Genomic DNA, 13058 nt, shown 5'->3' with positions numbered 1-13058 from the left:
GGAGAGGAGGAGGAGGAGGAGGAAGAGAAGAAGCCCCCCCCCGGAGTGTGCAGGGGGAGAAGGTGCGCCAAGGGGTGGGGAGGGGTGGTTTCTTTCGTGGTCCTGGGGAGGGGTCCAATAGATGCCATTTTGAGGGGTTGACCATCCAGGATTGGGGAAGGGGGCTCCTCGAGGCCAGGAGGAGAGGCCAGGAGCCACAAAGGAGGAGGAGGAGGAGGAGGAGAGGAGAAACACGTTGCCCTCCAGGATCCGACCCGGCTGGAGAAAGGAGCCCAGGGACCTCGTTTCCTCCGGGGAATCCTGGCTCCTTCTCGGCTCAGATGGTTTTTTTGGGGGGGGGGAAAGCTATCAGGAGACTCCACCGAGGAGCCCAGAGGCCTGCCTGGAGTGTGGAATGAGCTGCAGCCGAGAGATCCGCCTCACAGAGGAGACAACACCCAAATGAATCTCATGTGGTCGAAGAAACAGGATGCTGTTTTTAATTAGAGGTGGGCATGAATCGACGGTTCGTTTACTGTCCGAATGGCTAATCTGTTTTTTGGTGCCCCTCGGCCCCTCCGGCGGCCGCTCAGTCGGAAGCAGCGCCTGGAGGAAGCAGGGTGGGGGTGCTGCCGCCGAACGGGTGGCCCCTGGGTTGGGCCGCCGAACCGCACAGATCCGCTGTTTGGCCGGTAAGCGAACTGCCAGTTTGTGCCCATCTCTTCCCTTCAATGAAAGAGTTTTAACGTTCGGAGTTGCAATCCTACCTTGGCTAGACGGAGTCTGGACCGAACACCAATCAACCACTGTGACACGGCTCAGGATGACCGATGGGTGAAAACAGGGGCAACGAGCTGTACTTTCTCATCCCGTGACATATTCCAGCTTTCTTTCACATTTTATGGGCTTGTTTTTTATTAATTTGTCTTAGTACTTTTTGGGTCCCCTTCTTTATCCAGGCAGTTATTAGCATCCTGCTGTAAATCCATCGCACAGCAGCAACACCATTTTTACACCCTAGAATGCCTATCATGGCAGGTGGCCACGTACGTCTCTGCATAAAATCAGGGGCGGTTGCCTGGCCCGTGGCTCAAGCTTCTAGTCCTTTGTGAAAATGTTTGCCCTTCTAAGTGGATCCTGTTTGGGTGTTGTTCTTGGAGCAATAGGAAGAAAAGGTCTAAACGATGGTTACATGTCTATACCTCAAAACTCAGTTTTCATTAAATATTTCAGCATGTGTATATATTGTATTTTAATGTCTATTCCAACATTTTTATTTGTAAATTTTTCTTTTTAACAACTTTGAAGATACAAGCCGACTGTAAATCGAATGAATAAATGTGATGAATCTTATTTTACTGGTATCTTCAAATAAACCCTCTTGAATGCAGGAAAAAGAAACTTCTTTACCTGTGAACTGTCAGAGGCTTTGGAAATGATTGCTCTCAGAAAGAAAAAGCTTTGGAGATTATTCCATGTACCAAAATACTTGTTATGTATTTGCAGCAGTAACCTTGCATTTCTAAAAATGGTAAGATACTTTGTTGTGGGATTGACATACACCGGCCTTTAAAAGCCCTGAAAAACTTAGGAGGTAGTTATAACTGAAGGCTATGTGTATAGTTCCAGTTGGGTATCGCTAGAATGCATTGTTGCACTTAAAAAAATAAAGATCCACTTCTACATTTAGCGAAGCATGTGAAGGGCATTTTGTTAAACGTTTAAGTACAGTGGTGCCTCGCTTAACAATGAAATCGCATAGCGATTAAGATTTTGCAATCGCAAAAGCGATCGCATAGTGATATTTTAAATAGGGGAAAATCGCTTTGCGATGATCGGTACCCTGTTTCGCTTACCGATCATCGCAAAGCGATGATTTTTTAACAGCTGATTGGCGGTTCCAAAATGGCCACCGGGTAAAAAAAAAAAAAGGCTGCCCGCTGTGTTTTCGCGCTGATTCCTCGCTTACTGGGCAGCGAAAATGGCCACCGTATGGAGGATTTTCGGTTTAAGGTGGGTGTTAAGCCCATAGGAATGCATTAAACGGGTTTTAATCCATTCCTATGGGCTTTTAAAAATTGCATAGCAACTAAGTTGCTTTACAGCGATTTTTGCTGCACGGATTATCGTCGCTGTGCGGGGCACCACTGTATTGTACTGACCCCAAAATGGGCAACTGCATGAAGACAGCGTCCTGCCTGCTGTAAGAATAATCCTGCATGGGAAGCAAGTGATGATTCATGAGAAGTAGCAGCAGAAGTTGGTGTCCAGGGTTTCAGAGTAACCATCTTCTCCTTTGTGACCACATGGCACGTACTTTACAGAAGACCCAGATACTGAACCAGCTTTGGTCAGTTCAGGGTTTCCTGGAGACAATGAAACAACTAATTTTGATCCATAAAGCTCTAAACTGTAATACAAACTTGAATGTGTCAAACTGATCAGAGCACATCCTTCCATTATACACACCCCTGGCTCCTAACTTCTGAGGTGGGAGTGTATCCAGAATAGAGCTTTATTGTTGCACGTTGGCTCTAATTCTCCATAACTCATTTGTAATAAAGCCAAGTGTGTTGCTTATATACTGCTTCCACAGCACTTAAAGCCGCCTCTGGGCAGTTCAGCTATTTTTACCTTGCCTTTCTCTTTGAAAACGTCACTGTCAGGCATATGCATTTTAAATCAGTAAGGGGACCCTGTACAGTACCAGCTATAGCACAAAGGATGCTTCCCTTCACAGGGCGGCCCTAAGGATCTGCTAAACATAAGGTTAATTATGGAATTGCAAAAGATGCTATTAAGATAGTACATCTAATTAGCAGCAGTGATAAAACGGGTAGAGGAACAGGAGCCCCTGCTGCAGACGGAAACTTTTCTTTTTCCTGCCACTACTTCCCTCGAACCAACCAAGGTTCCCCCCCCCAGCTTTGAGGGAAGGGAGAAATCCAGGAATCATTACAGTTGGGAGTCAGGCTGAAAGATTTTGTTTATTTTCATGCACACATTTCCAAGTCAGGTTGAGCAGGAGGAGTTCCAAGGGTCAGATCCTGCAAGGCGCCCCCCCCCCCTCTCTTCGTGCATCTCCTCCGGCAGGTGGGTTTGTGGCCAAGGCAGGGAAGGAGTCTCCAGGGGTCGGCATTCAATCCAGCTGAAATTTGGGAGAGAGAAATAACGGATCCTTGAGCAGGATTGGGGGGGGGGGCACCCAGAGAAGGCATCCCTTCCTCCCGCCACAGAACTCGCAGGAGGGGTTTATGGTCTGGAGGCCTTCAGTTCCTGGGGTGGGAAGAGGCCAACCCCCCCCCTCCAGTCAGGCTGGCCTTGGGCTCCAAGGAGAGGCCCCCCTCCCTAGGCAAACGCCATTCCAGAGAGCAAGGTGGCCAGTCCCTCTCAGCAGCCACAGCAAAGTTTCTCAAGAGGATTTCCCTCCGAAAGGCTGGGGGGGGGGGGTAGGGGTGGACATGTGCTTCATTGTTAGAAATATACAGTGGGGTCTCTACTTAAGAACTTAATCCGTATTGGAAGGTGGTTCTCAAGTTGAAAAGTTCTTATGTTGAATCTGCATTTCCCATAGGAATGCATTGAAAACCATTTAATCCGTATCTGCTCTTTTCCGTCCATAGAAACTACAGTGGAACCTCTACTTAAGAACTTAATCCGTTTTGGAATAGTGTTCTTAAGTTGAAACGTTCTTAAGTTGAAGCAAAATTTCCCATAGGAATGGACTGAAAACCAATTAATCCGTTCTGGCTGTTTTTTTGTAATGTAGAGGTGCGTCCGTACATTGAAGCATTAGTTCCCATAGGAACTAATGCAAAGCTGGTTAATACGTACTCTACCACTAGGGGGAGAATTTTTTTTAACCTAAGATGACCCAAGGTTAAAAAAAGAGCAGGAAAGGTTTTCTTTCCTATTCTTATGTTGGATTTCTGTTCTCAAGTAGAAGCAAAATTTAGCAAATGGAGCTGTTCTTAAGTTGGATTGTTCTTAAGTATAGACGTTCTTAAGTAGAGACCCCACTCTACTGTATATATTTATGGAATTTTTCTTTTAATATTTTTATATTTTAAGAATATTATATTTAATATTTTTATCATTTTCCGACTGTGGATACGTGAATCGGTGGATACTGATCCTGTGGACAAGGAGGGTCCAACTGTACTCATCCTCAGCCAGTCCTGACTCATACTTGCAGCAAGGTATGGCCTCTAAGACAGGGAAGGCAAGAGGTTGTGATTGTCTTTTGCAAACGTGTGATGATACAAACACAGTCAAGAAAAATGCTGTTACCCAAACTGGCTCTTGCTATCATATCTCTGAGCATTAGCACCTGTAAGCAATGAACGGAGGCCACCCAGCGCTCCTTCTGTTCCTGCTATTCATCAAGGTGTCCAAAACCGAGAGGAGTTCCAAAGAGTCTGTCCTAGGTTTTTGCAAACAGGCGGAAGGCTTCAGCTCCTACTAACGTCTGCTCCGCTCTTTCCTTCCACTGCATGGATTTTGTGGTGCTTATTAAGGTTTGCCCTCTGAACGAAGCTTTTCCCGCAGGCCAGGCACTCGAACGGCTTCTCCCCCATGTGGATCCTCTGATGCAGGCTGAGGTTGGAGTTGCTGCAGAATCTTCTCCCGCAGACAGGGCATTTGTGCGGCTTTTCTCCCCGTGTGAATTCTCTGGTGACAGTAAAGCACGGAGCTGGACCGGAAGGTTTTCCCACACGCCGAGCATTCGTAGGGCTTCTCCCCAGTGTGGGTCCTCTGGTGAATGACCAGCTTGGAGCCGGAAAGGAAGAATTTCCCACAGACCAAGCACTTGTAGGCTTTGCTTGCTGTGCGGCGGTTCTTCAGCATCCCGGGATTCTGCCCGAAGCTTTTACTGTACACTTTGCGTTTTCTACCAGTTTCGGATCGAGTCTGGACTTGGGTGACGATGAGGGCCTTACAGCCTCCCCTTCACCCCCTGCGTAGATCAGTTGTGGGACCTATGCTCTCTCCTGGCTGACGAAGGCTCCTTCTTGAACGCCACGTGAGGGAATCGCCTCTTCAGCCGTCCACGGGGACACCCCACAGGACCACGCTCACTCTCGATCTTCCGCCACATCTCTCTCCCTCTCATGTCTGGGCATCCATTCGTTCCCTGCTTGAGAAAGGAGAGACTCCCAAGTGACATATTCTCTGCGCTCCATCCGTTTGCACAAACCACCCTCCTAAGAACCTGGATTTCGAACCCGTTCCGAGCAGAACCCCATCCACCGGTCTCTTCCTTGCCATGGACCTGAACGGGAGGGTGGGGGCAACAAGCTGCCGGATGCCTCGTGGAATAACTTCAATCTGGGCTAAAGGCATTGCTTGATCTTGGCCCCTTCACATATTGGCCCATATTCTCCCCCAGACTCTCCCAGATCAGAGAGAAAGACCCCCCCTCCGGGAAAGTGGTTCTGGGGTTTTCTCCCACATCCCTCCCTTTGGCCTTATTCAAGAATCAGCAGGTTTTAAGGGGTGTGTGTGAGAGAGAAGGGAGCCCTCTGAGCAAGAATAAGGACCCGAGGCTCTTACCCAGCACCCTGGCGTTCCCAGCCTCCTCCTGCTTCATCTCTGCATGGAGCTGCTCCTGCTGAGCGCCAGGCAGCCCAGGTTCCCCCTGAGCGGGGTTTGCAGCCACCCTCTCCGATGCCCCCTGCAATGGCAGCAAGCGACCTCTCAAGAAGAAAGACCCACCACTGGGAGGAACAGGAGGAGGAGGGCGCCGTCCAAGAGCCCAGGTCTCCCCCACAACCTCCAGTGAAAAGCCGGGCTGCCGTGGATGCAGGGCAGCGGCTGTTTTGTTCAAGCAATAGAAACACCTTTCAGGAGCTCCCTCTCTGGCTGCAGGGATTACCCTGTTTCCTGGCCTGGCTCACATCCAAGGGAGGAGAGGAAGAAATCGTGGTGGGCCCTTCCAACCTAAAACCCAGAATCCACTCAGTGTTTGCATGTGGCTCGTCAAGAAGACACACCTTGGTGGCACAACCAAGACACATCCCAGCACCTTGTTCATCAGCCACAATTCCCCGTGGGAAGTTATAAAAGCCGCCTAGAGTGGTCCGTTGATCAGATAGGCGGGATATAAATGAAATAAATAAATAAATAAATAAATAAGAACACCAGTAGGATTCTGACCAACATCTTGAGATCTTCCAACAGAGACCAGAAAGTGGACACGGAAGATGGCCCCACACTTCCTGCTACCTGAGGCGAAGACCGAGATGTTGCCTGTGGCAACCCCATCTCACACCCACGCACAGGTGAGGATTAAACATGACAGGGTCACCTTCCATTTTGGGGCACGGAAAGGTGCTCAGCGCCACCCCTGAGGTAAGCTGGTGCAGGGGGGCAAAAAGCGGGACCCAGCAGGGAACTAGTCCGGGGGCCGAGAAGGGCCACCCCTTCCATGACTTGACCCTGCTCCCCGAGGTGATCCCCTCACCCCACCTCATAGCAGGGGTGGTCCTCGTAAAGAGAATCGCCGTCCACAGGTGATGGACTGACAATCCCGGCTCATCTCCCACGACCGACGCAGATCCTCCCACCCGCTTCACGGGAAGGAAAGTCGCTTTCATCCCTTTAGTCACAGATCTGGAAAAACGGGGGTTTCCTCTAATCTCAACACAGAGCGCACCTTGTCAGGAGCAGCCCAAACGGTACGCCAAAGAGACGCAAGACCCCGGAGGGTGTTATTTCCTGGCTCAGCGTCGGACGGAAAGTCGGCAGCCGGAGGTGAAAACCTGGAAGAGCTCCTTGGACACACAACCGCAGAGGGAGAGCGCCTGAGGCACCTGCTCCTCACCCAAGATGCGTAAGGACCTCAGGATTCAACCCTGTCAACCACGCTCGTGCCTAGGCACCTGGGAAGCGCTTCAAACCCTGAGCCCCAAACCAGCACGGCTCCCTGCCACGTGGAAGGAGGGGCACGCGCAGCACAGACCCCAAAAGGTGACCTGCCTCTGAAAGAGGCCCGTTTGTGTCCCATCTCTTTCTTTGGCAGAGGGGCTGGGACCCGAGAGGCCCTCCTAAAAAGGGGACGGGCCTAAAAAAAGGTGAAGAAGGGCTGCTATAAACACATCCTTTATAAGCAAAATCCACCATAGAACACAATCTAACACACCAGGCACTTAGAGGAGGAAAGAGGCCATCCTCCTCCTTAGGGAAGACCAAGCCATTCCCTCCTTTGCCTGTGAGTCAGCTGTCATGGGTATGTGTGTGTGTGAAGGCATGCCAGCTCTTCACTTTCAGTCAAGCAACACGTGGATAAAAGTACAGCAGAATGAAATCTCTCTCCCCTTTCTACTGGGTCCAAAGGGAAATATCCCTGAAGCCGCTTTGATAGTCAATGCACCTTTGAATAAAAAGGATCTGGCAGGAGAAAGCGGCTTACCAAAGAGTTACTGAAAAAGACAAGGCTTTCTTATGTGCCATGAAGTCACTTCCAACCTAGGCATGAGGTCTCCAAAAGGTCCTCAACAGCTCTCCTCACAACACCTGTTAATGACAGGCCTTCTTGGAGGTCGTTGAATCATAGGGTGCTGATAATAAACCATAAACCAGAAGTAACTGGACGTCCGAATGGAACTGAAAATTCAATTTGTGGAATGTAACTGCAGGAAAATGTAATCTCAGATTTCCCACTCCTATGAAACATGATCAGACAGAATCACACACTACTAGCCATATCGTTCTCTTACAGAGAAAGGTTGCAGCCCTTTTATCAAGAGCGAGAGATGAACTCTGAATAATGCACTGGAGCATTATTCTCATGCATAACTTAAGACATTTAAATAAGTCGCCCTAACAGACTAGCCCGTTTTAGCTGGCATCAGTTTTGCAAACACTTGGGTTTTACTGAAAGCTTAAAACAAATAGACCTTCTAATTTAGGGTCCACATTGCTCAACAAACACAACACAGCTACTGTTTGGAAACATGCACTGAACAGAAAGGTGAAGGGACACTAAAAATAAATCCATATGTCTGCTTTCACAGACTACTATGCAACCTTAAATCTAATCTGTATCATTTACTTATGCCTCTACAGTACTGTTTTATATCAAAAGCTGCATCGATGTTATTGCTACAACAAGACAAGTACGAGTGTTTTCTAACAACAAGCCTTGGCTAAATAGAGAAGTGCGCCTTTTATTAAAAGCCAGAAATGCTGCTTTTCATTCTGGTGATGAACTACAGTATAGCGAGGCCAGAGCTAAACTGAAAAGGGGCATTAGGGATGCCAAAGCTATGTACAGCCAGAGAATTGAACAACACCTTGAAAGTTCTGACACTCGCTGAGTGTGGCACGGCCTACGACAAATCACTGGTCAGAGTAACAAAAACAGTCTGTGTAGCAGCAGTGATTTTTTGGCTGAGCAGTTAAATCAATTTTTCAGCCGTTTTGAGGTGGAAACAGGAACAACCATTATTCCAGCACCTACTGTCCATAATACATCACTAGAATCTACCATCGACAGACAACCACTAGTACTGCAGATTTCAGATGTGAGACGCGCTTTCCAGAATATTAATATTCGAAAGGCAGCTGGACCAGATGGAATCATGGGACGAGTTGTTAGGGGCTGTGCTGCAGAATTAGCTGGAGTTTTTACGGATATTTTCAATCTATCCTTGTTGCAGTGTTCTGTCCCCACTTGCCTGAAGACATCTATTATAGTGCCAGTCCCGAAGCAGTCAGCTGTGGTATCTCCCAATGATTATAGACCAGTAGCTTTAACATCTGTTATTATGAAATGTTTTGAGAGATTGGTGCTGGATTACATTAAGGCTAGTCTTCCACCTTCTTTGGATCCATGGCAATTTGCATACAGGAGAAATAGATCTACTGATGATGCTGTGTCCATCGTACTCCACACTGTATTGAGCCACTTAGAACAACAGGGAACTTATGCGAGGCTGTTGTTTGTGGATTATAGCTCTGCTTTTAACACCATTCTACCAAATAGGTTGTTTTTAAAAATGATCAACCTGGGATTACCTCAGGAGATCTGCATGTGGATAAAGGATTTTCTGACAGATAGGCCACAGTCAGTAAGGATGGGATCCCACCATTCTTCTACCCTGGTACTAAGTACAGGAGCTCCCCAGGGCTGCGTGCTGAGTCCCTTCCTCTATTCCCTGTACACACATGATTGCACCCCACTATATAACACCAATGCAATTATTAAATTTGCGGATGATACGACAGTGGTGGGACTCATAAATAAGAACAATGAGTCTGCTTATAGAAAGGAAGTACAAAGATTGATACTATGGTGTAAAGAAAATCATCTCACACTTAACATCAAAAAAACTAAAGAACTCATAATTGATTTTAGGAGGAAGAGAAATGTACATTTACCACTGTACATAAACGGTGAGGAAGTGGAGAGAGTTGGTAGTTTTAAATTTCTGGGTACTTACATCTCAGAGGACCTCTCATGGACTATAAATGCCAACATGCTAATAAAGAAGGCACAGAAGAGGCTGTATTTCCTGAGAATGCTCGGGAAGTTAAATTTATCACAGCATTTACTTCTGTCCTACTACCGTAGCACCATTGAGAGTGTCCTAACTTATGGCATTCTGGCATGGTTTGGGAGTAGCTCTGTAGCGGACAAAAAAGCTCTACAGAGAACCATTAAAATTGCCCAGAATATCATCGGGCTCCAGCTACCAACCCTGGATGACATCTTCACATCCCGCTGTCTGAGGAAGTCACACAGCATCCTGAGAGACTCTTCCCATCCTGCTTATAACTTTTTTGAACTGTTACCGTCTGGCAGAAGATATAGAACAATTAAGACTCGGACCACACGTTTTCTAAATAGTTTTTATCCTAGAGCTATAATTGCAATTAATAATGAGCTTAAAGACCACCAGTAGTGAATAATTAGTTGGACTGTGTTACTTGGCCTGAGGTGTAGATGTTTGTATTTTTAGTGGGGGACTTCTAGTGGGTGGGGAGTGTTTGGGGAATGTTATGTGTGTGCATGTGTCTGGTCTCTGGGTGTCTGTGAATTTCGTTGTATGGTATACTGTGTATATACTTACAATGACAATAAATTATATTATATTATATATTATATTATCAAAGCAATTACAGCACAATCACTTTTTTTATTTAGAAACCACAAAAAAATGAACCATTGCTATCATCACCTCAACTAGAAATATAGCAACACACCGGGACTTTTTGGGTTCGGATGGCAGCCTTATGCCTGACTGAAGAAGTGGCATGGTAAATGATTAGCGATCAAAGTAGACAAAACCATATCTCATATTTATTTTTATGTATACAACAGCTTGCGCAGCATGAGAACTTCATTTGCCGGCATCTTCCGTTTCGGCCAGCTCCATCGGCCAAGACGGGGGCTTCTGTGGCCCGGGAGGTTTCTGGAGAAACTGGTCTTTAATCCAACTGAAAGACAAGAAAAAGGAATGAATGAGAGCAACAGCCCAATCTTCTGTTCAGGTTCAGAGACCCCGGCTAGCAAATCACAAGGACAGAAGCCTTCCCGCCGGAAGCTTTAACCCAGAGCATCTTTCCTCCGCCATACCTGAGACGTTCTGCTTCTTGCGTGGGCGAAAGGGAAAGCAGTTAAGACAGTAAAGGGCCTGGCCAACAGGCGGCCACTCCAACGGGGGATGGTAACAGTCTGAGGACATCTGCCCCCCCTTGACTTTTCCCACCCCAAAAACAGGTGGCAAGATACGGACCCACCCGGGGTTCAAAACCAAAAGCCTGTCAAGGAGAAGCCTGGGGTTCACCCTCCTGGAGAAGGGAGGCCAAGGCTTCCTCCGAGCCCCGGCAGGCGGGGAAGGAAGGAGCCCAGCCGCTTCTCCTCCTCCTTGGGGGGGGTCTTCTGGCCAAGGGGGCGCTTCCGTCCTGGTGTCCACCATGAGCATCTCCCAGACCCCCCCCAAAAAAACACAGGAGGGTTTTGTGGGTTTTTTTAAATCCCCCACGTGGTCCCCGGCGCTATCCTTGGGGTGAAGCTGGAAAGGGGGCCATGGAAAAGAGGGGTGGGTGTGTGTCTCCCCTCAGTCCCCCACCGCCTCCTCTTGGGATTGGGGGGCTTCAGGACTTCTCCTCCGGCCCCTGGAACGGAGGGAGGGATGGAGGGGGTCAGGTGTGTATGTGGGGGGGGGGTTTCTCCTCCTCTCCCTCCATTTTCCCCGCCCCCCCAATCCGAGGACCGACCGACCTTGACGAAGCCGATGTCCTTGGCGTACTGGCGGAAGCACTGGCGGCACATGTTGAGGCCGTACTTGCGGATCAGGCCGTGGCGGTTGGAGCAGACCCGGCTGGCGGGAAGGGAGGGAGAGAGAGGAGGGTTAGTCCCAGAGGTGGGGGGGAACAGGCCAGGCCAAGCCAGGCGGAGGGGGGGGGCTTCCCTTCTTCCCCCCCCCGGAAGCCCTGAGAGACACCCCCATTCCCCCCCAAGGGTCTCCCTGAGGGCAGGAGGAGGAGGCGGGGGGAGGAAAGACCGACCAGGAGCGGGATCCCTGCCCGAACTTCCTCGGGTGGCTCCAGTAGAGCTGCTGGTGGCCCATAATGGCGGGACTGAGGGATTGAGGGAGAGAGAGACCAGCGCGCCTCCGAGTCTGTCGCCGGAAAAGAGGGAGAAAGGGCCGGCGGGCGCCGCGCAGGCGCAGATGAGGGAAGTTGGCGCTCCCGGCAGGCTTTGCGCCCTGGCGTCGCGCGAGAGAAGGGAAGAGGGAGGGAGGGAGGGGGCGTGGTCTCCGTTTACTTTCCCCCTCCTTGCCTGGGCGGGGCGTGTCTTGAGGGAAGGAGGGGAGCGAGAGGAGGAGGAGGAGGAGGAGGCGTGTCCCTCCCTCCCCTGCCCCGCCCCTCTCTCTCGTCTGACGTCACGGGCGGGCTTGTGTTCCAAGAGGCTCTCCGGCTGCCTCTCCTCCCAGCCGGGCGCGGTGGCGCGAGCCTGTAATCCAGCTACTCGGGAGGCTGAGGCTGGCGGATCGCTTGAGCTCAGGAGTTCTGGGCGGCAGTGGGCTATGCCGATCGGGTGTCCGCACTAAGTCCGGCATCAATATGGGGGTCCCCGGGGAGCCGGGGGCCGCCAGGTTGTCCTAAGGAGGGGTGAACCGGCCCAGGTCGGAGACGGAGCAGGTCAAAACTCCCGTGCCGATCAGTAGTGGGACCGCGCCTGTGAATAGCCGCTGCCGCGTAGCCTGAGCAAGACAGCGAGACCCAGACTCTCCTTTTTATTTATAAATTTGGGTTTTATTTGGCTGGGGGGGGGGAAGGAAGGGAGCAGGGGGGGCTTGCCTTTTGGGGAGGAAGGGGGTCCCCCCTCTTGCAAAGGGAGGTCCCCGGGAGTGGGTGGGCGCCCTCTTGCACACGTGGAGAGGGGGGGAGAGAGAGAGAGATCCGCTTGGAGCCCCTGCCTGCCTTGCAGAAATTGGAGGGGGGGGGAGAAACACAGTATGTGTATTGGGGGGGTGCCTTTCGTGGAGGGAGCGAGGGAGGGGGGCTGCCGGTCCCTCCCTTGATCCGGCCGGGCTCGGCAGCGGCTCCTGCCGGCGAGCGGCGGCACTGCGGCCTGACCCGCCGATTTTTCCCCTCGGCCGCCAGCAGGAGGCGGTGCGGGAGCGAGACCGGCGGCTTCGGCTGGGGGGGATGCTGCAGCGCCTCCTGCCGGCGAGCGGCAGCCACTGCGGCCAGACTCATGAGCAATCTTAATTTTCCACGGCAGAAGCAGAAATCTGTTTCTTTAAGCCGGGTGGATCTGTTTTAGCAGGAGCTTTCCTGGATGGCATCACACTTGAAAGTGGAGAGTCAGGTCTCAGTCTCGGTCCCCAGCTGGCTTGCTCCGCTCCACTCCCCTGTCTTTATTTATTTATTGACTGCATTTATGGTTCACCCAACAACTTTTTGTTTTCATTTGCTTTTACTTTAGTTGTACCGTATATTTTTGTTAGTTTTTGGAAGCCTCCCAGAGTAGTGGCTTGTCCACTAAATAGGTGGGGTACTATAAAGTTAAACAAAGAATGCAAATCAAATAAATTAATATACACTATTTTTCTCCCGACAGTGGA

At 50.0% G+C, this 13058-nt stretch overlaps 1 protein-coding gene and 1 long non-coding RNA gene across 2 annotated transcripts; both read right to left on the bottom strand.

Moving 5' to 3' along the window:
* Window positions 1-3880: 3880 nt before the first annotated feature.
* Window positions 3881-6111, bottom strand: LOC140703299 (uncharacterized). Its single transcript, XR_013545109.1, has 2 exons — window positions 5533-6111; window positions 3881-5113 (listed from the first exon to the last, which is right to left on the bottom strand). It is a non-coding gene; the product is annotated as an uncharacterized LOC140703299 (long non-coding RNA).
* Window positions 6112-10260: 4149 nt separating this feature from the next.
* On the bottom strand, window positions 10261-11656 carry LOC140703300 (small ribosomal subunit protein uS14). Its single transcript, XM_078384397.1, has 3 exons — window positions 11494-11656; window positions 11207-11306; window positions 10261-10419 (listed from the first exon to the last, which is right to left on the bottom strand). The coding sequence occupies exons 1-3, from the start codon at window positions 11553-11555 to the stop codon at window positions 10411-10413; spliced, it is 171 nt and encodes a 56-aa protein (XP_078240523.1). The 5' UTR covers window positions 11556-11656; the 3' UTR covers window positions 10261-10410.
* Window positions 11657-13058: the final 1402 nt, after the last annotated feature.

This window comes from Pogona vitticeps, chromosome 1, assembly GCF_051106095.1.
Source record: "Pogona vitticeps strain Pit_001003342236 chromosome 1, PviZW2.1, whole genome shotgun sequence".
NCBI lineage: Eukaryota > Metazoa > Chordata > Lepidosauria > Squamata > Agamidae > Pogona > Pogona vitticeps.
The sequence above is the reverse complement of the archived record's forward strand: the minus strand, read 5'-3'. Positions and strand labels throughout refer to the sequence as shown.

Excerpts from the sequence above, each read along its gene's own strand:
- LOC140703300 (XM_078384397.1), bottom strand. The coding sequence starts at position 11,555 with ATGGGCCACCAGCAGCTCTACTGGAGCCACCCGAGGAAGTTCGGGCAG. Across the intron at positions 11,307-11,493 it reads GGGCAGGGATCCCGCTCCTG|CCGGGTCTGCTCCAACCGCC; the intron begins GTCGGTCTTTCC and ends CCTTCCCGCCAG.